Here is a 26368-nt window from a genome sequence, read left to right as displayed (position 1 = left end):
CACTAAGTAACTCTTTTAACTCTCTGCTGTTCAAATGACACACATGCCTATGTCCATACCCATCCCTTCATCTGCCTTTGATCTGGATACCACTGAAATTGTTCTTGATGAAATTACCAGATACGGCCTGGTTAAGAAAGCCAAAGGAAGACAAAAATTATCATAATTCCTCACTTATAAGATGCCTATTCATCCCTCCTCAACATTTTAATAGGATACATATTGAAGTACTTTCATTGACCATGAAAGCAATGGGTCATAGTTCAGCGTTTTTCTTTAATGTCTTACAATCAGGCACTTAGATTCAATCAAATATGGTGTTGTTTTAAATGAAAGCTTTTTTAAAAAATGGATACTTACCTTTTTAGGTTGTATCAGCAGCTTTTAACTCCAGTAAGCACTTGCTTCTTGAAATACTCTATTTTTTGGCCTCTGTAATACATTATTTTCCTTCAGTCTCAGCTGATCCTTCTTGATCTCCTTGTGTTCCTTTTCCAGTCTTTTTTTTCACTCATCAACTCCTCTGGATGAATTCATCCACTTTGATAGTTTCAGTGCTACTACCCATCAATTGTGGGGTATGTCTATAGCTTGTCAAATAGCAGGTGGGCATGTCTTTCAGAAATCAGGTCAACTGATTTTTGTTCCAGTTCCAAAGTATTGAGTCTAATAATGATTTGGGTCAGGTGGCTAGCCATAAGAGACCGAGAATAAATTATATTTACAATTATATTGTATCAGTGTGGTGTACCTGACCCAGATAAGGTGGTCCTCAATACTTAACCTAGAGTAGATCATATGAAGAATTTCTCCAGCCTTTTATACACAGTAGGGTGGGTCTACAAGGAGTAGCTTACACTTTCAGGTTTAATACAACACCTATTCCCACATTATTATCCCCACTGTGCACTGTTCTACCCACCCCTTGTTAATGGCCCTTGCCCCTGTAAGTTTTTGGAGTTCAGAAGGTGAGTACGCTGCCTTCCAACACCTCAGTATCCATCTCCTGTACCAATCACCCTAAACATGCACCTCCTTCTGTTTTCCTCTCTTGGTGAATGCTTACCGCTGAGGTATTATATATTCCAAAGGTATTGAATTTCCAGTCAGCATAAGTCAAGTGCAAATGGTTATCCACTATTTCTTCATCCACCAATATTTACTGGGTACCTTCTATGTACCACATATCATGTTAGGCTCTGGGATGCAAGTTAAAAGTTATCACCCCTGCCCTCATGGAGCTTACAATCTAGCATGGGAAACAGACAATATGCAGGGATTATTTTACATATTAATAGTGTATGAACAGGGTACTGTCATAATAGTTAGGAAATACTTGCTTTTTAGATAGAATGATCAAGAAAGGCCTTTGAGAAAGTAGTTAAAAACTGGATTTGAAGCCTGACTCCTCAATTACCAGCTGCACGACCTTGGACAAGTAAGTCACTCATCTGCTCAGAATCTGTTTCCACATTTGTAATATGGAGATAATCATACCATACTCAACAAATTATTACTACTAATGATCATGAAAACTCTTCAATGCCTCATCACTGTTTTACAAGGCCCTTCACGATCTATCTATGCTTATTTCTCAATATTCCTTAGCAAACTTCCAGCAATTCTAAACATTTTCAACCCTCTTTTTGGACAAGCTTTTAATCAATTCACATTTCTCTATATTACTTCTATCAAATCATTGAGGTGCCTCATTTACATGCTCTTGTAGCACCCTATACTTTGCCTTTTACCATTAACATTGTAATCTCCCTATTTCACATCTCTGTTGATGCTACTGGAGCACAACTTTGGTGGGGACAGGAACCTGTCTTGTGTTTCAAGTGCCTGATACAATGCCTGGCACCTAATATAATCTCAAATACTTGATGACTGAGACCACCTGTAAGCCAAGAAAAGCAGCAGTAGAGAGGTGAGAGACATGGAGATAAGAGAGGGGAAGTCTGACAGGGTAAGGTCCTGAAGATGAGAGGAGGAGACCAGAGTCAAATGCCCATGTGGCTGAGTTGACCTTAAAGGCCTACTTCATTCTCTGAGACTGGAAATAAAAAAGGACGGAGGTGGTCATAGGTGGGGAAGAAATCATGCTGATGGACTGTCCCTTCTGTTTGAATTAAGCAGCAAAGCCATCTTCTGAGAAGGAAGTGGTCTGAAAAGAGAGCAATAACATTTGTTATAACTGATGAGCATGGGCAAAGGAACTATGCTAAGTCATGTCAGAGGATGGATAGGTGACTGAGATTTGTTCAAGGCTGCAATAATGAAAGAGCAGTCCAAGCTGGACAAGTAGCAAAGAGGAAAACAGAAGGTGTGGTTCAGCAGAAGAAAATGTTGGAGGTAAAGTAACCAAAACCTCACAGACCAACTTGGATAAATCACCTATAGAATGCTGAAGATATTGAGAATAATGACCAGAATCAAGGATGGCAAGGAACCCTGTGAGCCAAAGCGTCCAGCAAATCAAGGGGAATGATTAGGCAGTTATAAGACTAGACGCAGCTGATAGTGTAACCTCTTAGCATGAGCCTCAGAGGCAGAGATTTTTGAGAGGCGTTAACGATGGAGTAGGGGGAAGGACAGCAACCACTGTATCTTGAGATATGTAGAATGTGAACACAGCCCACGCTGGTGTGAGCTGTAGGGGATGGCAGGTGGCAGCCAAATTTGTTATGGGCAAGGCAGTGAAGAGAAAAATCAAAAGAAAAGGCTAAGATGTAGCCAAGAATGGCCTAGGAAGGGATCAGTAACTAGAACATAATACAGAATGGAGATAAGTGAAGACAAAAATGGATGACAAGGTAGGTTTGTACTTTTATTTAAAAGACTGCAGAAAAACCAGGAATGAGCCTCACGGATGCTTCCTTTCTGAAATCCCATGCTTACCATTCAATTCATCACTGTCTCCCATACGTGATTCATCTTCACTCTAAACTGCCTCCTGTCTCTGTAAATAGTGCCATTAACATCCAAGTTACCCAGGCTTGAAAAATGGATAAAAAATGGACTCAATCCTTACTCATATATCCAGTCACTGAATCTTGAGTCTTCCTCTGAAGTGGCTTCAGCATCCACTCCTTCCTTATTACTCTGGCCATCCTCTGAAACCAGTTCTCATGATTTTAAGTCTAGATTCCCATACCAGTCTCCTAGGCAGCAGAGCTAATTAATGTCACTTCAGTTCAGGCAGAGAGCTTTTGGGGTAAGTCTGGGTCAGACTCCCAAGTCCACTACTCATTCACTGTGACCTTGGAAAACCTATCTAAACCTGTTTTATTTGTAAAATGGGGAATAACACCACTTTCCTCTGAGGAGCTATTCCAAGAATAAGACATTCTTTTACCCTGTTTTATAACAGGGTAACACTCTTTATCATTTAAAAGAATTACGCTTTGAGAACACAAAATAAAGTTTTTAAAAGCCATTCAGAAATAGGAAGGTTTGGGAAATGATTGGCATTTGCCAATCAAGAAAATGTTGTACCTCAAACATCTGAAGATAGCAATCTGTTTTTCCTTTCCCCGCAGCTACCCTTATTGGAAACATAAGGGAATAGAAAGTGAAAATAGGCAATGTTTGCCTGTTTTTATAGTTTTTAGCCTTACCACTTTTCAGTTTGGGGACTGAATGCCTTTGGCTCAGTAGATTCTACTGGCTTTGGGGAGCTCAGAAAGGCCATAAATCGGGCCTACAGGAAGAGGAAAAAGAGAGCTGACCTCTAAGGGCAGGCCTTAGGTACAAGCGGCTTTTTAAAAAAAGTGACAACACTTTTGAACTAAAAATGGAAAATGTAGTCTGACAAAGAATATTTGTGCAACTTTACAGTGCAAGTAAAATCACGTGAAAAGCTTGGATAGCCATATGCAGGTGTTTCTGGAACATGTCAGATTGTGTGTGTGTGTGTGTATAATTTTTTTTGGAGACAGAGTCTTGCTTTGTAAGTGTAGTGGCACAATCTCAGATCACCGAAATCTCTGCCTCCCAGGTTCAAGCGATTCTCCTGCCTCGGTATCCCAAATAGCTGGGACTACAGGCGCCCTGCCATCACACCCAGCTAATTTATGTATTTTTGCTAGAGATGGGGTTTCACCATGTTAGCCAGGCTGGTCTCCAACTCCTGACTTCAGGTGATCCGCTCGCCTCGGCCTCCCAAAGTGCTGGGATTATAGGCGTGAGCCTCCGCGCCCGGCCCATGTCAGATATATTTAAAACTAAGAAAGCCTGGGAAAATCTCTGCCAAAGATCTCCAAATCAGTTAACCCCGTTCCACAGGGTCAGAAGGGCAGTGTCTTAGTGCAGATGCCTGCATAAATATAAAATATTTCATGTTCTTGGAAAATATGGCTAGACCACTCTTCTCATACCATCCAGCTGCAGTATAAATTAGCATACCCATGTGGAAAAGTGATATGAATCAACAACTACAAAAGTGTTCATATACCCTTGACCAGAAATTCTACTTCCAGTATCTATCCTAAGAAAATAATTTATGCACAAAGACATTCACCATGGCATTATGAGATACAATCTAAACTGTTCAAAATAAGGACAGGTTTTATGAATCATGGCACATCCATAACAACGGAGTACCATAAAATTAATAATAGTTGACACAGTTTTTAATGACATGGAATAATGCTTGTAGATTGAGGGGGAAAACCCCAAGATACAAATTACACTGAGAATGATGAAACTATGTAAAAATATACAGAAGTAGCAAAGACACTGGCAACGAATATGCAAAAATATCAAGTGATTTTTTTTGATTTTTTTTCTGGTGACAGAATTATAGGCAATTGTTATACTTTTCTGTATTGTCTAAATTTTCCGCAATAAGCATGTACTACTTACATAAACAGAAAAAACAAACATTATTCAACCAGGCAAGCATTAACGAATGGACATTGTATACAGCTTTATTTCTTTCTTTTAGGAATCGCAGGTTCCTAACAAAGTGGGGGTGAGGGGGGTGTTACAAACCAGTCACTTGGCAGGAACATTAGACTCCAAAAGCAGAGAAATGCTTAATTTTCTTCTACCTGTTTCACCACATTCATGTAGAATTGTAGTAAAAAAGATGGTGAGTCAGGTTGAATCATCAATCTAAATGACAACTTAAAGCTCCCAAATCACATGAACCCAGGACCACTAAATCTAATGTCAGACATGTTTAAATGGTGCACTGCTCTACATTTTTCTATGATGAAAAGAGCTAGAAAATAATGGTAATGTCATTATGACATTCCATGAAAATGGAGGAAATCTTGCAGGAAAAATTAAGAAAATAAAAATGTTTACTAAAGAAAGAATGGTCTGGCTAAGTGCTTTTTTTTTTTTTTTTAAACCAACTGAAGGCCAGAGAAATGAAAGGCATACCTATGAATTAAATTAATGTTTTTAAAAAATTGACTTTACTTAAAATACAAACAAATGTCAACTAATGAATACTTTATTGGCAGAAAAAAAAAGACAACTTGGCTGGAAATGGTGAGTGTCTTGGACTGGTCTAAAGGAAGAACGTCTGAAAGGTCTGAATGTCAAAGTCAGAACAGTCTCTGGTCAATCCTACTTTGCCTAAAATCCAACATTTTACCTTTCTTCAAATTCCTCAAGACTAAGGAAAACTTGCTTTTATACCAAGAATTATGAATCAACCTATACTTGCCATCCCTTACATCATATTTTCATTCTAGCTTTTCTGAAACACATTACCATATAAATGCCATATAACCTAAATTCACCTCAATGCTTTCATTTTGCCTTTACAATTATCTAAGGACAGATGCCAAGTTTTTATAACTTCAGGCTAGAAAATCCTGAAGTGGCTCACCTAATGGTCAGAAAGTGAGTGAGTGAAAACAGACCTCAGGCACAAAGCTATTTTCAGCACCAATTACACTGTGGGGGATTACCAGAGCAAGAAAAGCCCTTCATAGTTCTAAGTGAAGAAAGATAAAAACATTTTATTTTGGCCGGGCATGGTGGCTCATGCCTGTAAATCCCAGCACTTCGGGAGGCCAAGGCAGGCAGATCACCTGAGGTCGGGAGTTCGAGACCAGCCTGACCAAAATGGAGAAACCCCGTCTCTACTAAAAATACAAAATTAGCTGGGCGTGGTGATTCATGCCTGTAATCCCAGCTACTTGGGAGGCTGAAGCAGGAGAATCGCTTGAACCCTGGAGGCGGAGGTTGCGATGAGCCAAGATTGTGCCATTATACTCCATCCTGGGCAACAAGAGCAAGATTCAGCCTCCAAAAAAAAAAAAAAAAAAAATTGATTTTAGGAGACTGACAATTACAGTTCATTTCCTAAGATAATCTAGGTAACAGCTAAGACAACCCCTCTGAAACTCCCTTATATCTGGTTAAGCAGAAATCTGGGGTAGCAAAATAAACTACTAGAAAGTTAGGGTCTGGATAAGAAACAGTGACCATATTAAAGTCTGATGGCTCAGTAATCATGATGCTGCCATAAGGCCAAAATCATGAAGTACTAATGCTCAAAGACAGATACACAATGTAAGCCCCAACTTCAAGATGATAAACTTCAAAGTGTATTTTTTAAAATGCAAATTGCCTGTATGAAATAAATAAAAAATTTATATGTAATTTCAGTGTAAAACACCAAACTGAACATTAAAACTGTTCACAGAAAACAAAAAAAAAAAAAAAAAATCACAATTACAAAAGCACAGAGGTATCAGTTATAAGAACCAAGTAAATAAACTAATTTCTGTTAATATTTTCATTTACTTTATAAAACTTTGTTGATTAAATTGGGGAGTCTCTGACAATCTAAAGGGTAACAAAATAACAAATATACATCATTTCTTTATTAATTATGCCACACAAATCAAGTTAAATTTTTTCTATCTGATTACAGAGTCAATAAAAATTGCATCTGTATTTAGAGCAGCAACATAAAACTTTATGAGAAAGAAATATTATATCTGGACCAAAAAACTACAACGTGGGTTGGAAATCTAATGACTAAGAAAGTAAAACTGGCAACTATGTGCAACTACTGCTCATAGATTCGGGTTTTTTCCCCCCACATCTTTAAAATAAGCAGCCCCCACAAAGGGATAATCCCTTGAATAAGGAGACGATGTAGCCAAAGAAGGGATGATATGGGAAACCACATGAAATTAAATCAACATAAAAAGAATACACAAAGACCATGGAAACTTGAGAAGGTTAAAACAAAACTAAAACAAAACTAAAACAAACAAACAAAAAAAAAAACAAGAAAAACAAAACCCAAGCAAGGACAAGTAAGCTCCTTGGAGCTGAACCAACTCTTAAGTAGTACGCCCCTATTCTAACTGAAATTGATGAGTCCTCACCTGGGCACTTCAGTTTGAGAAATCAATTGGTTGGATTGGCCATTAAAACAAGGACTTCGTTTTTAAGGTAAACCTTAGAGAGAGAAAGCTAAACAGAAAAGTACTAAATCCTTGTGAACTCAAAAATGATTTAGGAAGTCAAATGAAGCAAACTATAAAACTTGGATGAAAATGTTTCTCTAAGAGTAAAATCCAGTTTTCTGTGTGATTTAAAATCAAACCAACACATTACAGAAGAAAATTTTCAAAGTGCACCCAATACAACCTCAGAGATTCCCTGAAGTGTTTGGGGTAGCATGGATTGAGACAGGAAGTGGGTTCAGGCCCATCTTCCCCAACGCTTCTTCACTTTAATTCAAACATTTATAATTCTCTTTTGTCTTTTGTAGTTTCAGGTAAGATTTCGTTTTTAAAAAAGGAAAAAAAAAATCTGATGCTGTCCCTTTTTCTAAGTTTGAAAATCACTGCTGAGACTGAAATTACATTGGTGAGAAATATGATCATCATAAATCTAAAACACATTTTCTCTGTCAGTGCTACCAAAATACAAAGTTTCATCAAGTATTTCACTACTATTCTGTAAAATAAATGAGAAAATTAAGTTCTTGGGAAGAAATTAAATTTTGTTATTACCACCTCCCAAAATTTGCTCTTCTGCTGGCTCCAAGATATCAATATTTGATAGTGTGAACAAATTTCTAACAAACATTTCAGTCACACCGTACCCCAAAGACATTTCATTCAATGGCTGCATAGGGTTTCTTGTTTGAGAAGACAAGCCTCAAATTTATAGAAAACTCTAGAATGAAGAATGTACAATTACTAAAAACATAATAACACACATTATGTCAAGGGCAGAATCTGCATAGTGCTCTTAAACATAATCTCCAATGAAGAGTAGCCAAATCCCAGAACTTCACACAGCATTCATTAGCAAACAACGTCAAAGTGTAAATGATAAGCAGGAAAAAAGCCAAGTAACATAAATGCCGTTTTTCTTTGATGGGATCATGAAGAAAAGTGGAACTGCAGGACGAAGAGTGGAATCCAAGCTTTGGCCACGTACTGAAACTTCATTACTTCAATGAAACAGAACAAATCTCCATGGAAAGGACTCCTTCAGCAAACATTAATTTCTTTCCATTTTTTTTCCTTCACGTAGGTTAAACAGAAGTTGCTGTCATTCTAGAATCACTGATTACAATTTTTTTTAATTAGAAAAAAGGTTACTTGAATATTTACATAATTTTATTGCTCTTTAACAAAAACTTTTTTCATTGATTTGTAGACTCCATCCATTAATATATGAAAGTGAAATCCATCTCTCAGGAAGTTACAGTTATGGCTGAATGTATCTGATGCTGAGAGTACAGCATAATTAAGCAAAATCCTTGCATGTCATTTGGTTCTTGTTGCAGTCTTCTGTGTTCACCTCTCAGAAAGCAAAAGAATCCATCTGACTTTCAATAAATACCAAATTGTTTAAAAAAAAAAATAGTTTCCACAGATTAGAGATCCAAGAAAAAGCAGTTCTGATGAATGATTCCCAGAATCAAGTGAGTCCTCCTTTAGTCCAATGAGATGATGTCAGGAATGTTACTTCCACTGCTGGTTATGACCCCTGTCTCACTCCTGCTGCTGGATGAACTAACATGAGTACTGCTTTCATGGGAGCTGGTGGTGGTGACAGACGTACTGCTTGCTGTTAAGGGTGAGGTGAGACTATCCAAAAACATAGGAGGACAGTACTGCTTGAAACAAACAATGATGCCAATGAGGAAGAGGCTACTTGATTTTAAATAAAGAGACTAGAAATTATTAGATATGCATAAGCAATATTCACATATTTAAATCCCGCTGGGATTTAAAAATTGCTCAAAACTTCACATCTTTGGGTGGAAGGTGGCATGAATTCAGCTATTTTACATTATTTAGAGAATGCAGCATATATTCTTGATTCTCTCTAAACTTGTGGAACTTGTTTGCTGACTGCATACAAAGGTAAAAGTATAATGTCAACAATAACTGAAGTCATTTAATACTAAATATTGGCCCTCCAATGACAACTCATACTTAATCTCAAAAAGAATTTGCTCCCTAACTGTATTTAGTTGGGTGTCAATTTCGAAAGAACTGTTGAGCTTACACTGGCATTTTTGCTTAATAACATTTTAAAAAGTATTTGTTAGCCTTTCCCGGTGTGAATTAAGTATCAAACAGACCCTTTATGAAGGTTAAGGCTGACCAGCTGAATGATGGCATTGGACTCCTTTGTACATAAACATAAAATACCTGTGTCATCAGAATGACAACATTCATTCTAAAACACAGACTAGATGGTAGCTAACTATCACAGGATCCTCAGGACAGAAAATTATCTCAGGTAATCACAAAGTTTTGTAATAAATGTTAAAGAAGATCTAATCTAATATTCTCCTGATGCCTGTTTAACACCCCTTTCCTAGTGCTCATATTTCACAAGTTCCCTTACAATCCTGGTTACTGATCCCATCACTGATCCAAACAAGTACAAACCTGAGTGTACTACTCTAATATTAACAGAGGAGTGAAGACAGATGAGCCAAAAGCATTGTATCTGTATAAAATATTTTATGTGAGAAACGACTGCACTGACTTTAGCAAAACAGGAGGTCTTAGTGATATCCTGCAAGAGATGTTTTAAGTTTGTCATTAGTTCAACTGTATGAAAGATCAGTAAGGATATCTGACTCACATTCCCCATTCTCAAGATTATGTAGCTTATCATTAGAGACACTGGATTACGGGAACAGGAATTTAAAAGTCAAGTTGTTTAGACTACATGATTTCCAAGGCTGGTGAATAAAACAGAAACAACAGTCCCAGGTTTAAGTTGCCAGTCAGAGGGACAGCAACAACTAAAATTCAGACTGCCCTTCAAAAGAACAAGTTATTCAACGCTTTGAATAGATAACTGTTTTGGTTCATCAATAAAATGAATGCCACACACAGAGTCAAGGGACATTAGTTACAGGGAGAAGAACAGTTCTTAAAGAGCTTCCAAGGAGCTCTAAAGATAGTTGAATTGTCAGGTATTAAAACTCTTTTCTAAAATCAAATCAATTTCTAACTTTCCATTAAAATTGGGGGGTAAATCTAGAATAAAGCCAAGAAACTTACATTTCATTCCTGCTACCTCTCAGGCAGTTTTTGATTGCCTCATAGGAAAAAGATACTCATTTATGAAAGTAGTCCTAGATGCTACAGTCCTGCCATCAACAGGCTCTGCACTGAATTCTTAGAAGTATTCAGATTGCAGCCACTTAAGTTCTAACCCTGCATCCCTTATTGTAGATACAATGACAAGAATTAAGGGATAATATGGAGGTCAGGTAGTAAAACCTAAGGATTCTATGGCAAACTGTAAGGCCCCACCTCACCCTTCTACTACGGAGTCACCAAATAAGTTAGACCACTGCTAAATATACAAAATAGAGCTATGAAATAAAAACCTCTAGGTTCCAAGATAATTTTTTGTAAAAGAACTGGTCACATAAAAATTAGTAATCCCTTACGTCTGAAGAATCCATTTCCTAGAAAAATACAGATACCTTTGCTAGGTACCTTTGTTATATATACTGCTAGAAGGAGGTCAACACCGAATGACAAGAAATTCCTCAGTCTGCACAGAAATTTCTGGCGCTGTTCATGTAATCTGATACAGAGTACTGAAACAGGAGGCTGATACAGGACCTCTCCTCCTCTGCTCTGACTCTGCTATAAGCCTGTCTGTGCAATCCATGCTCACTGTAAGGTCTTCACGTTGGGGCTCTGGGCTACTAGGGTTTCTCATCTTTGACAGAGAAAACAGGGATGATTGACATATAGCAACTTTAAACTGGGGCCTCCCCAAAGTCCAAATTTGAATGTCTTTAAAAACAATGAAGAATCAAGCTAATGAGTCAAGTCTGTCTAATCAGGTTTAGCTATTGATTTTCTATGTACAGAATGTTTTAGCTAAAAAATAAAACTGTATTTGTAAAATTTTAACTTGCAGCCACCCAGAACTCCTTCCATTCATTCTAATCATTCAAATGCTTGTAAGAGATGCCAACTGATTAAGCTAAATAAAACAGAATTTAAAATTTAGATATTAAAGACAAAAATCATAAACTGAAAACAACTTTATTCCTTCAAATAAATTGTGAAATATTTGCACAGTACTTCCTTTCCATCAATGTAAGTAATTCAGAGTTGACTGTCCTGATTTTATGCAACTGGTCATTTTTAGTTACTATGACATAACCAACAATCAAATACAAATTAGTTGCTTAAATTCAGGATACATACCTGGGGATCAACTGGAATAAGGGAAAGAAAATCCAAACCTAAAACAAAAATGCTTTGTTAATAGTTGTCTCATATTTTAGGAGACCAGAATTATTTCCCTAAATCATTTTTATCACAAATCACAAAACATTTGTGGTAAGTGCTTACCACTCTGCCACAGGGAAGTTCTATACCATGATTAGTGATATTTGAAGTGTTTAAAACCCAAAGATGAATATATTCTCTGATAAAACAACTGGAAAAACTAGCTCCCAGAGACTCAAAGAAGTACAAAACTTTTCAGAGAAGGACTAGTCAGAACAAATGTTTCCCCCTTTGCAGCTTAACAGAATGAGAAGCAATAAAAATGATGAGCTAATGATCTGGATTTGAACCTTCAAAAATAAAAAAAACAAAAAAACATACTTAAGCTCTTAAGATATTTCACATTTATTTTTCAGAAATACAGAGGTTCATCTAAGTATCACCTCTTAAACAGATGTCTATTTCAATGATAGCTCTCTGTTCCAGCTGTCCCCACATCAAGAGCAGTACATAGTCCAACGCTCTGCACAAAGCACACACTCAGGAACTGCTGCGCTAACACGGTTAAGTTATTAAGGGTTACTGGGTTCTGAGCTAATGTAATTTTCTGAACCAGAGAACTGTAATTGTTCAATTAGGTTTTAGAAAGAGGAATGTGTAGAAGATTGTCCAGTAATATAATTTTGACATATTCAAATAATAATAATAAATACAATTTTTAGGTCTGAAAAGTCTAGTAATAAACTTCAATGTCTGTTCACCTAGACCTCCCTGTGTGACTTAATTCTCTTTAATTATTTCAAAACATTAAAAAAGAAACCATACGTCATTAAGACAGGCCAATTTCTATTCAATTCCACGATTTTTATGCTGGCATTCAGAGACACTCTGAATATAACCACCACACAGAGAAAGTCTGACATTATGCTTTTATGCAAAATAGACAATATCAGTGGGGACATTTAAAATATTTACTAACCAGTATGAATTTATAACTCAAAAAATTTAAATATATTTATTATCTTATAATCTCCAAATAATGGTATTACAAAAATGCTTATCAAGTGATACAAGCTATAGCACCAATCATTTGAAAGAAATCATTCCAACGATTTCTAAAGTCTTTTTGAAAATTGTTGCTACAGATTTTTTTTTTCCTTTTTTGGGAGACGCTGAGTCTGCTTTGTTGCCCAGGCTGGGATGCAGAGGTACAATCATAGGTCACTGCAGCCTTTACCTCCTGGCCTCAGCCTCACAAAAAGCAGGGGCTACAGGCGTGTGTCACCATGCTCAGCTACTTATTATTATTATTATTATTTTTGTTTTTAGAGAGAGGGTCTCGCTATGTTGCCCAGGTTGGTTTTGAACTCCAGAGCTCAAGCGATCCTCCCACCTCAGCCTCACCAAGTACTGGGATTACAGACACAAGCCACTGCACCCAGCTTGCTGTAATTTTTCATTTCGTATGTCTGTCACTAGCTATATGATACGATGGTTTGAGCCAATACTAAACCAAAGAGAATTACAACAAACTTTTCCAATGACTTCTCTATTAAAATAATAGGTGAGATATCTCAATAAGCAGACTTTGTCTTCATATTGATACTATTCAGTAAATCATCTCTCTGCTTCTGCCAAAGAACTCAAAATTTGTCTAGCCCTTGTAATACCTTCAGAGTTTTACATTTTCAATTTCTATTATTAAGTAAAAAAAGTTTATTGGAATGTTATTTATTTTGTTCTGCTTAAAAAATGGTATAACCGTTTTTTCTTTACAGTACCTTCTATCTTTTCAGTTTTTCGGTTTTCTTCATATTTATAATAGTTTCTACCTTTTTATAGTTTTTCAGTTTCATACACTCAATCACCTTTAATATTTGTTGTATCTCTCAGTTCATGTTAGTAACTGAAACCTTTTTATAACACTAAAGTATCGACGATGGTGTTGGAATATTGTGTACCGATGCCAAGCCACTCAAAAATGCTCATTTTCTAAATGTTCAACTATTTCCATTTCATAATTTCAGTTAAAATAAATATGCAAGCTTGATATAAAACAGTTTGAAAATCATATCAAGCCTGTGTATTATTTTAATTGAAATTAAAAATTGAAGCTGCATCACCAGAGAATGCCCACTGAGGACCCTATTTTCATTATTTCCATTCCAGTTCTTCAGATGTACTGTAATTCTCTTTGATGATTTCATGTGTGCAGTAAATACAAAGTTTATTTAGAAAAGAATTAAGAGATTTACTTATCTGTATCTTGATACCTCATCCACGGAAAATTGAATGTGGTGACTTATACAACACCATAATAAAATATTTAGAAATTTTTCTAAAATTTTGGTTGGAATTCTGGTTGGAATTCTAGATTGTTTACCAAGCATTACAAGGGTGCTGTCTATATAAAATCTGTTTAATGTAAATATCTCTCTCACTGAAACCATTTTTTTCTCAAGTACTAACAGTGAAGTTTGGTATCGTATTTTAGATGCTATTCTTCCTAAGAAAAAAACGAAATCATCCAAGTCTTCTTGCATTTTACATTTTAAGCAGAATATTAAAACTCTTATATGAAATAAAGTTTCATCAGTAGTGATTAAAATTTTACTGCCTTGTTTCATAAGTTTATTAGCAAAATGCAGTTTCTTATTTCACCGTAAGTTTCAATTGCAGCATGCCATACTGATACATTTTTATGCCCTCCTAAGTATTTCACGGTTGAAGATGGTCAATCACTTTTGAATAAAAGCAGGTAGTGTTAACACTATTTTATCAACACTGATAAAATTTTAATTTTAAAATTTTAAGTGCTTCACTGTGAAATTGACTCATTAAGACTTTTTTCCTTATTGATGACAACACATTTTCTTTGAGTCATAAACTTTAACAGAACATAACTGCTACATGATTAAATATGTAAATGTTTAGCACTTTCAACTTTTAATGATACAACTTTTGAGCACCATTCGCACCTGACAATATGGCACTAGCAATAATAAGGCAGTCATATTTTTCCTTGAAATAATCAAGCTGTTTTCCACTCCATAAATACAAATTATTTGTTTTATTTTGTATTCACTGTTGCACAGTATCAGAAGATGTTCCAAGCTTCAGTTCATTATTAATATCATTTCTTCTTTGTTCTCCTGCAGATTCAGAAGATTCATGTTTATGTTTAAAAGGAATGTTAAGAAATGTATTAAAACTTTGTTATCTCTCCATTCTTGGTGTTCTATTTAATATTTTATTATAAATTATTAGGTTTATCAATACTAAAATTCTTCACAGTATGACTAATTACATAAAAATTATGCATAAAAATAAAACCAAATTACTAATCACAAAAGAGCACATTAACAATAAAATCAAAGTAAAACTAAACTATTTAGATATAGTAATTGCTACATAATTAATACATGATGATAAACTAGCAATTCTTCTAAAGAACAATAGATCCTATTCTATTCAGTTATCAATTGGTAAGAAAGCTTTTCAGTAACAACCACCAGTATCACCATAATTGTTAATATTGGCTAAATATGAGCCTTGGATATTAGTCTTGTTTGCTCAATACCAGCTTGAAATGCATTTTTACCAAATACCCAGTTCAGACATATTTTACTGCATTTTTCTCAAGTTTGCACATTCCTAAAAAGAAATAAAGTCTTACTTTATGCCCAAATTTTGAAATAATGTAAATTTCCCCCAATTAAAAATTAATCCAGGTTCACAGAATTGAAAAACAGGGCAAGTGATTTGTAAATTGTGTCTATACTATTGCTAAATGGTAGGATCACTTTAATGAACAGAAATGCTCATTATCTTTTTTCAGGATTAATTTTTAATTCAAGGTCTTTAGGAAACAAATCCTTTTGGAATGCTTGCTTATAACACATACTGAGATGACATGTAGACACTCTTCCAACTAGCCAATGTTACAGCCATAAAAGGCAGTTAGGAATTAAGAATCTCTGAATTTCCATCTTTGTCCCTGACATGAAACCTCACCTGTACCTTAGCATCAGACTTTGTATATACTTTACAAATACTTTACAATTTGTGCTAGCTGGGTCTACAAAGAACTTCTTAAAATACCAACTCCCAAATTACATATGGAGTAAATATATTTAAGAAGCAAAAAATAACTTTAAAAGGCATTTTTTTCAATGGGTACTATAAAATGTCTATTCTTTTCCACTAAATTTTATTCACATAATCTAAACAAATTTCAAGAAGCAAAATCATACTGAGCCAATTATTAATTGTTTCAGTAACACAAATTTTCACCCAGAGGATAAGCATTGTGCTTAAAAATAAAGATCTCACTAAGGGGAGAAAAAAAATAAATCATAGGTCAAAATTAACTTCATAAATCTAGAGAAGAAAATTAGTAACAGGAGAGAATTGTTTTCCACTAAAAGGGCCTTCAGAGAGAAGGGAAGTCATGAATGTACTGGTTCTAACTTGCTCAAATATAACTGACAGAAACGTCTGCAAAAGCAATGGCTATGGAGACAGGGAAGAAGAGTAAAGGAGGGAAGTTTAAATTTTGTAATACAGCCTTGGCTGCAGAAGTCCTGATACTAAGGTAATTCAAGCAACCTTGATATTTTACAGTAGATTCCCCCTTATGTTTTGCCTTCTGTGATTGCAGTTACCTGTGGTCAACTGCAGTCAGAAAGTATCACATGGAAAATTCCAGAAACAAACAATTCATAGGTTTTAAATTACACACTGCTCTGAATAGTCTGATGAAATCTCATGCTGTTCTGGCTCCATCATGCTCCATCCCACTCAGGACATGAACCATTCCTCTGTCCAGTGGCTCCCAGCTTTGTCACTCAGTAGCCATCTAAGTTATCAGATTAACTATCTCAGTACATAGTGCTTATGTTCAAGTAACCTTATTTTAACTTAATAATGGCAACCAAGTGCAAGAGTAGTGATGCTAGCATATTGTTATAATTGTTCTATTAGTTATTGCTGTTCATCTCTTACTATGCCTAATTTAAAAATTCAACTTTATCATGAATATGTCTTTATAGAAAAGAACAGTATATATAGGGTTCTGTAATATCTGTGGTTTCAGATATTTACTGGGGGTCCTGGAACTTATCCCCCATGGATAAGGGGAAACTACTGTACATATAAAAGATATCCCAATTATTAAGCCCCGCTTTAGGGAAACAGATGGTAGACCCTATCTTTGTAAGGAGAATAAAATCCACAGCTCATAGGAAAAATCAGCCCCAAACAACATCAGTATATTAGTTCTAATGAGCTACCAAGAAGAGTATGAGAAAATATGCTCCCTTCACCTGTGAGGTTCTACAATAGGTAAACGAAGAAAAAGTCTCTAAGTACAAATTCTCCAAAAGGGAGAATAAAATATCTAACATTTACTATTCTACTATATTTCTTATCACCAGGAATCTATAGATTGCTCTGTAGTTAAAATAACAACTGGATGTAGTATATAAAAACAGGTAAGACCTTTACATGAAGCCTTCAAATTTCCTTAGCACTTCTATTGAAAATTTCAAAACTATATTGGCTTCACAGATTAAGATTAAAAATAATAAACTTTGATTAAAAAACAAAAGAAAACAAAAACACTCCACATACCTGGCAAATCTGATGACATGCTTGATATTGGCGTGTGGTGGAATGGTACTGAGTAGTCTGTTAATGAAGGCGGAATAGCAGCAGGATCAACCGAAGTCACACTGGGCACCCTTACAGAAGATGGCTGATACATGAGAACCCTGTTTTAAATAGCATGGGAAATTACAAACAATCTGGCTGTTAGTTCACAGGAGAGAAGAGCTGCACCACTGGGCATTCTCAGTTGTTTGTTCACTAGTTTCAGCACAACTACATGGCAGCTACTCACTACACAGCACTCCACTCTCCTCTCCTCTCCCACAAGAGTCTTCATTTTAACATGAACGTACCTTGGCTCTCAACAGCAACTGTGACATAAGAGCAAGTTGACATTCAAACACAATGTACAGTGCTGGAGTGAGATATAACACTTTCATCCACAAACAGAAACAGACATCACTTTTATTAATGTGTATGTAATAAGTATATGGGTACCAGTGATTTTATCTTTAAAGAAATTTAAAACTAACATAGAAGATCCCTAAGGTTTGATTTAAATCAGGGAACCTTTAGAAGTGAAGCTACTTACTATAGCACAACCCAAATTTCTTCAAGTCTAACTTGAATTGTATTAATTATTTGCAATCTTTTCTGGGAATCATCTGAGCAAAATTACCCAGTCTTGCGGCCAGCCAACTTGATGGCAACAGGCCACAATCAGAAATGAGGATGAGTATTCAGGATTTAAAATATAATATCCAGAAATAAAAATGCTGGCTACCATGATACCACCTACCAGGTAGGTGAAATCCCAAGATAATTTATGATTTTAAAATTAGCTGTTCATGCTACCAAAAATACAAATTAAACATGTAATAAATACTTCACAATTGATATTATATAAAAAAAATATATACACTATAGAATTACTTTATAATTTCAAGAAGCAGTATAACTAAACATATTTTGAAAAAGTTCAAGCTTAAACAGAGATTTTTTTGCATTCTTCCTATTTAACCTGCATTTTCTCTTAGCCCAGGGTAAACAACTACAACTTCACAAGAAAGACATCCTTGAATGTATGTAGGAAACTGAGCATCATTACTGGTCTTATGGTTGATAGTAGGAACCTTGCAAACAAGGGGTAAAACATTAAGGTTAGTATCCCAAAGCACTGCCAGTCAACTACCGTAAGCTTAATGACGAAGATACAGAATTCTGTAGCTGGAAAAGGCCATTATGAAGATGAAGAAAACGTCTCAAAAACTTAAAGTAGAACCATGGTCACAGAGCTAGACTGGGATAACCTCTGGGCATCCTTTCCCTTTCCTGTTATTGCTGATTATTAAATATCAGTAATAAGAAATGACAAATTGCATGACATTCTTTGTACTCTGACAAACTATTTCATAACCTCAATTTAAATGTTAAACCACTTAAATATGGATATCACTACAAACGTGGAAAACAGTCATCTTGAGGGTACATATATGGTTGAGTGTGCAACTATGTTAGTCTCAGAAAAGTGAATAAATAACACAGGTCAGAGTTCAGAAATCTTTAAAAACTGATCCATTTAGGAAGCTTATGACATATAATATTCTTGAGGCAATAACATAGCCTGGTATTTGAAAATACATTTTCCTGAGGTAGATAAAGATAGAAGGAAGTTATCATCCAAAATTCAATCACGTGTCTGTAGGTTTCTGGAGATTTCTTGGCCTCCAGTGCTATTCGAAGACCTAAAACCACAAGCAGTATGTGAGCTATGTTAGAAAAGGCAGACTCTGGAGGAAAAAGAGAAGTTGGGAGGAGATAAAATAAGTTATATTGTATCTAAAGCTCGTCTTTTTTGGAGGTTTGAAAACAGTGGTCCTTCACAGGGATCAAAGGAGAAGAACAGGACATCATCACAAGTTTTTCAAATAACATGACACCACCTCTCACACACAAGAGTTTTTATGAGAAATTGGAGGAAGGACACAGTGGGTAAGGAGGAGAGAGAGACTGGAGTATATATGAGTGCTGGGGAGGGGACTAAAGAAGTGGCTCTGATTATTCTGGCTGTCTCAAAGTATTAATATCTTATTGTTAAAATATTAACAGGCAGGCTTTTGAAGACCAAATATATATAAAGTTTCATTTAATTTAAAAACTTTCTACTTAAAAGTACATTTAGAGCCAGGCAAGGTGGTTCACACCTGTAATCTCAGGACTTTGGGAGGCCAAGGCAGGAGGATTGCTTGAGCCAGAAGTTTGAGACCAGACTAGGCAACACAGGGAGACCTTGTATCTACAAAAAATTAAAAAAAAAAAAAAAAAAAAGCCACACGTACTGAAGCATGCCTAAGGTCCTAGCTACTTGGAAGGCTGAGGCTGAGACTGCTTGAGTGCAGGCGGTAGAGGCTGCAGTGAGCCATGAATGCTCCACTGCACTCTAGCCTAGACAACAGAGCAAGACCCTGTCTCAAAAAAAAAGTACATTTAACCTATCATGGTTTTTTTTTTCTCTGCCACTGAAAGAAACTAAAAGACTTTCTGGTACAAGAAAAAGACAATGAACGTTAGAAAAGAATGTTAGAAAAGGCAGACTCTGGAGGAAAAAGAGAAGTTGGGAGGAGATAAAATAAGTTATATTGTACCTAAAGCTCGTCTTTTTTGGAGGTCTGAAAACAGTGAAACATTCTCCCACTCCCCCTTCTCATCCTTTGCTATTTCACACTGGAGATTCTTTTATTTTGATCCTGATTGACCCTTCAACTTGAAATAGACTTACATGTAACAACAATAACAGAGCTCCCTTTCCTTCTCGGACCCCTTGACTTACATCTACAGAGGAGTCTAGTGAATGTCCCTATACACCTGTCTGTCACCACAGTAACACCTAATAACTGTACGTGTCCTGTCACTTAGCAACATGAAACTTTACATGATTAAATAGCTACTCCTTACTTAGGCAATACCAAAAGGTTGACTGTCAAAACATGTGAAATGTGAAAATCCAATGGGGGTAAAAATTAGTAAATCAACATCTAAAACCTCAGCAAACACATGAAAAGCTAACAATTTAGTGTTGGTTAATTCCCATCACCTGAATGTTGCAAACATTAATACAAATTCAACTTTACATAGAATGGCTTAAAGTAGTCATTAGTTAGGATTATCAAATTACATACTGGTAGCAGGTTTTTGTTATCAGAATCTTCACAAGGACCACATTCAGAAACAAAATGATTCTAAAGCCTATGCAAAAAACAGAAATGAGTAACAGATTCCATGAAAAAATGTAAATGGCTATGGATGGTGAAATGATGGATGTAAAGATGTGATGCTATATAAAAAGATTTAAAGCTTCTAAAATTTGTTACTGCCTCTTCATAGGATTGGTAAACACACACAGATATGTGTATACATTATGCAAGTGTACATTTATATTTTAAACATTTGTAACTTTATCCATAATATCACAGCACAAAAGTGAATTGCTAGAATGTTGCTATACAGCAAATATTAGTATTTTGGATTATATGCTGGATCAGAGAATTGCATGAAACTCACATTTGGCTCAGACTTGGATGTCTGAAAATAGGTTGACAATTTTTATTTATAACCCTTAAGTTCACTGTATGCTCCCACTTTATGATCATAAAAGTATAAAAAAGATTCAATTTTGCTACCAATTCCTAACGATTATTAATCTGGAGACATACCAATTTATCCTTTTTTTGTTTCCTGTCTTTAGAATACCTTCTTATTAAGGCAAAGCAACCACTCATTTTCCAGAAGGGGCATAATATGCAAAATTATCTTTTAATATGGAAAAACATCAGAGATTTTCTAAAGGTCTTAAGATTAACATACAAGTTTCTTCTGACAGGTATTATAAGACTGCATTCAAAGACTCCAGTTGGTATGCAGAGAAAGGGAATAGGACTGCCATCAAAATAGCAATGATTCTCTCTAGGTGAGATACTTTTTGCTTTCTTCTTGGTGCTTTGTAAAATTGTTTATAAGAATAATTTTTACTAAAACAATATACCTCTTAAAAGATAGCTGCTCACAGGCAGGTGTGCTGGCTTACGCACTTTGTAATCCTAGCACTTTGGGAGGCCAAGACAAGTGGATGGCTTGAGCTCAGGAGTTTGAGACCAGCCTGGGCAACATGGTGAAACCCCATGTTTACAAAAAAAAAACAAAAAAATTAGCTGGGGGTGGTAGTTCCAGCTAATTGGAGGGCTGAGGCAGGAGGATGGCTTGAACACAGGAGGTCAAGACTGCAATGAGCTGGGATCACATCACAGCAATCTAGCCTGGGTCACAAACTGAGACCCTGCCTCAAAAAAATTAAAAAAAAAAAAAAGAAAGAAAAAGAAAGAAAAAGAAAAAATAGCTGCTCACATAATTTCGGGGCTGTGAATTAGAGTTAAGTTTTCCCGATTTCTCATTCTCTATTCTTTCTCATTTGCTTACTATCTTTGACGGCCAAAAAATCCTATGACAAACTTACACAGCATAGGAAAACCATAAAAACTCTAGATACTGAACTACAAGAAAGGATATGAAAAGGACAACCAAGAACAAAGCCACAAAGGTCTAAGAGTAGGAGGGAATCACAGAGATGATATAACCATAGCATGAGCCTCTACTATGACACTGTGACAGGCGGCAGCCACTCTAAAACAGAAAATATGATTTCGGGACAAAAGATTAAATTTCCTAGTACTCAGAAAGCTCCAACAGAAAGTCTGTCCATGTATCTTTAGTTCACTGGACCTAAATCTGGTAATACATCACGAATTTAATCCAGCTAGTCAATGTCTCCCTTTTAAGAACTACAAGGTGGCTGTCACATAATCTCTTCTCCTGGTTTAACAGCTTCAGTCCTTAAGACCCAGTCGTCCATCTTGCTCCAGATTCCACTATTCACTTTCCTGTTCCCCTGCTCTGGTCATACTTATTTGTTAATACCATTCTTAATGATCAGCACTGACTGAAATGCTCTGAGAGTCGTATAGCCTAAAATGGAACAAAACTGGCATGGTATGGATCCTGGATACTATGCTTATTTTATTAATGCTAAGAACAAACTGGTTTTAGTGGTGAACCCTTCAAACCATTAATTGAAACCTGACATTTGAAGAGTTTCTATCAGAAATGGCAATTAATTTACTGAAGGCCTTTCCAACATCTATGAAGATGACTACATAGTTGTCCTTATGACAAGATACATCTTATCAATGTATTTCCTAATATTAAAGCACTCCTAGGATAAACTACTTTGTCACATATGTCATTTTAATATATAATTAAATGATTCCCTAAGACTGAATTCACAATTTTCATTTATCTTTCTACGTGAGTCTGTTTCTTAAGAGTTCTTCCGTGTAAGTATTAATGTGTATGTATGTCTAGCTTGGGTATTAAGGGCTACATCAGCTTCATGGAATGAACTAGGTAGCTGCACTTTATACAGACTTCTAAAATAAACTTTCAAGTGTTGCTGGTTTAGTTACAAATTTCTACCTTATACTTACCAATGTTAGTTTTGTTTTCTTTTCAGCCTAGATGAGAAACCTTAACATTTATCTCTATAGTAGCTGACCACAGATGTAAACTATCCTTATTCCTCTGCATACTGAGGTCATTTCAGATTTTGTCACCCACTGTGTATGTGCCATCCCTCCTGTTTCATGGACTCATCAAACATAGATAAAAATGTGGTAAAGGACAGAGGGTAGACCCTTGTGGCATGCTACCAGAGACATGCTCCAAGATCACGACGACTCATGAGTCAGCATCACTAGGCATGACCTCTCAACCTGGCATGAATTCAGCCAACTACAGTACTTGCAACTCATGTTTTTCCACTATATTCTAAAGGATATCATTACAGAGTAAAATCCAGAAACATCACATCTAAGCATTCATTCCCCTGATACTCCACCCCAGTAACCATTTCAAAATTATATCTTCATTTTTTGTGTATTATTTAAATTAAGATGTACCAGTCAATTTGTCTCAAAGGAGCAATAAATGATTGACACAACAGGAAAAAATCGACTTGAAACACTTCCTCATTTTGTTCCACACACACAAAAACCCCACCTCATTCTAATTAAATAGGTAGAAGTAAATTATGCCCTTAATATACGTGTAAATTATATCTGGAAATATTAAGTATTTTAACAGTAAAGAAGGCAGCTGAAAAGGTTTAATTCTTAAAATTATAAAAATAAACAATGTTGCAAAAGGAGGTATTTTATATAAAATGTCTAGAACAGGCATTACAGAGACAAAAAAATGACTGCCTAGATTTGGGGTGTAACTAGAAATAAACTACAAAAGAACATGAAGAAAGTTTTTTTGGGTGTTGAAAATATTCTACTACTGAATCATGGTAATGATTGCACAGCTCTATGTATTTTCTAAAATATCGCTGAATTGTGCAGTTACATACTTAAGATGGGTACATTTTATGCTATGTAAATTATACCTCAGTAAAGCTGTTAGAAAACAAAGTGGACCGAGAGGCCAAAAAGATGACACTAGCACTCCCAAGTCTGAAAGAATGTGTTCGTGAACTGTCAGGAGAACTCTCCTGTTATCTCCTTGTATGATCCAAAACCTCTCTGAAAAAGCAACTATTGCTAAATACCCAAACCTGATTTTAAATGCAGGCCAGTAATGGCTTCTGCCAGATAACTTATAGAGAATCCATGCTAAAATTCAGGTAGAATGCCATCTTACCCATCCATAGTTCGCCCTGGAGAGGTTTAGAAGGGAAAGAAATCAATTTTTATTGAGAAATTACCACATGCCTGACACTGAGGCTTTCTTTCATCTCATTAAAACCTGAAAATAATCCTGTAATATAGGCATTATTTAGCTCCATTTAACAGAACACAAAAAAGAGGCTCAATCAAATTAAGTTAGATGATCAAATTTCATCTAAGATCACAGAACAAGTAAGCGATGGTGTGCCATAATTGGAATCCATACTTGTCAGATTCCCAGTTCCACACCCCATTACACCAGACTTTCTCATTTGGTCTGAGATGCCAAATTTCCTTACAAACAGGTTCAAGAAAATAACAAAAAGTCTCAGGTAGGAAATAAATACCTCACACGCTCACTTTCCAAAGACGTAAATATTTTCTCCATCAAAATGTGCTTCCTACAAACAATGTGCTTACTTGAAAATGTTCCAACTCAACAAAGGCAAATTAAAATAGCCTTCTACAGTTACACCATTTCCCAAAGAGACATTTATAAATCTACCCCAAGAGCAATTAGTTGCGAGTGTAATGAACAATAGTGAACTATAAATTAACAAACCCTTTGGTTGGGCTGCTTTGTGTTTCTGACATAAAGATGCATTTCCTTTTGGCAGGAGGGTCTTCTTCTTCATCAGAAGAGCTTTCTATTGTAAGATCAATAACATCTACTTTCTTCTTGCTTGCCTCACTGGCTACAGTCACTGAACAAGGCTTACTGAGGACGCTTGAACCTGCATGTAAGGAAACAAAAGGAAAAAAAAAATCAAAGGTATAACACAAATAAACTCTAGTGGTAGAGTCTAGTATATTCAGTATAGTATATTCCTGACAACACATAGCGCCAGTGGAGCCACCTACTCCAACCCATGGACAGGTACCAACTCCCTAACTCCAGACTTCTGTCTGTAAAATGGTTGTTCACCTAGGGAGACAGGTGAGCACTATTCCTTGACAGAAGGTCAGAACTCTCAAACTTTCATTCAGACAGAATGTTCTTAGTTATGCCTCCAATACCACTGAAGGATTTGTGCAGCTCCTAATGCTCATCCTGTCTCTGCAGGTCAGCAGTCATTTTACAGAAAGACACGGAAAGTTAGGGAACTGGTCTCAGGCCATGGGACAAAAATAGGTGAGTTCACCAGCTATGTATTCTCACAGACACGTTGCATAGTTAGCTCAGAACCAGATATTTCCATTCTAGCAATCATGCTCATATCAAAGAAAGTACAAACTTTTCACCATAAGCCAGAACTGATAAAAACTTTCACCTTGATAAGTTGAAAAAACCCAAACCTCTCAATTAAGTTACTCACACATTTAAACTTTTCTTATGAATTATCTACGAATCACATAGGTCCATAGACTACCCACAAAGATAGTCTCACATACCATATATGTTAACTCAACATTTTCATAGAAAAGTATATTATCTGAATGTATTTAGTTAAAAATGAAAGACAGTTGATAATGGAAAAGCAATAGAAATTTATCAACTAAATCACTCCCCATTTTTCTCAAAGATGACAGAAACCTTGGTCACTGCACTCAGGTTCAGTATCAATCACAGAGGAATAATTAATAATGGCATAAATTCTTTTTTTCCCCTTTCTTCTTACTCCATTCATTACACTGTTTGTTAGAACTTCAAATGTAATCAGAACAAAACTGAAATGCAGTGAATAGACTTAGATAAAAAGAAACTCTAAGTTCACGTGTGGGTTTCAAATTGTTAGGTAAAAAGAAACTCTAAGTTCCCTTGTGGGTTTCAATTACTCAAAATGCCCTCAGTTTCCCTACTTAGTATGGATAGATGCAGGCAGTTGATGGATAAGTACACATTCTAGGTAATCAAGGCAATGTTAATATTCCTCCCCACAAAGAAATGGAAGGAAACAATTTGTTTACTTTCTGAGCAATTAACCTGTGACCATGCCCAAACCAACAAGACCATTAATCAATGATGCAGCCCTCTAACCTCACCTCCACTCAGGGTTCCACCTACAGATACTCTAAAAACAATTGTGAAAAACTGTCCACATAAATTCATTTGTGACTTTTCGTTTTGTAACAAACATCGTATTTTAAAATGATTTTAGATGAATGTTTCCTTTATTCTACATACGAAAAATATACTTTGAAATAGTTGATAAGATAGTATAAACTTCAGCACATTTCTTCAGGAAAGAATAAAAATCATTTGGGGGAAATTATATATAATCAAAAGATTGAGTCAACAAGCTGAATTCCAAACGTATAGTTCTAGGGGCC

General features: G+C 35.8%; 1 protein-coding gene across 13 annotated transcripts in view; it reads right to left on the bottom strand.

Moving 5' to 3' along the window:
- The window catches only part of PIAS2 (protein inhibitor of activated STAT 2), a 132396-nt gene that overhangs the window by 19657 nt on the left and 86371 nt on the right, over positions 1–26368 (bottom strand). For 6 of the 13 annotated variants that reach the window (XM_050767950.1, XM_050767956.1, XM_050767954.1 and 3 more), the window contains 4 exons: positions 24660–24831; positions 17346–17485; positions 11691–11728; positions 6922–10026 (listed from right to left, as the gene is read on the bottom strand). In XM_050767950.1, coding sequence (XP_050623907.1) covers positions 9823–10026; positions 11691–11728; positions 17346–17485; positions 24660–24831 — 554 coding nt within the window. In that variant the 3' untranslated portion in view covers positions 6922–9822. Of the gene's footprint in view, positions 1–5449; positions 6266–6921; positions 10027–11690; positions 11729–12095; positions 16573–17345; positions 17486–24659; positions 24832–26368 lie in introns of those variants that run through there. The other 7 variants (XM_050767958.1, XM_050767951.1, XM_050767952.1 and 4 more) reach the window with 7 other exon arrangements.

This window comes from Macaca thibetana, chromosome 18 (genome assembly GCF_024542745.1).
Source record: "Macaca thibetana thibetana isolate TM-01 chromosome 18, ASM2454274v1, whole genome shotgun sequence".
Classification (NCBI taxonomy): Eukaryota; Metazoa; Chordata; class Mammalia; order Primates; family Cercopithecidae; genus Macaca; species Macaca thibetana.
The sequence above is the reverse complement of the archived record's forward strand: the minus strand, read 5'-3'. Positions and strand labels throughout refer to the sequence as shown.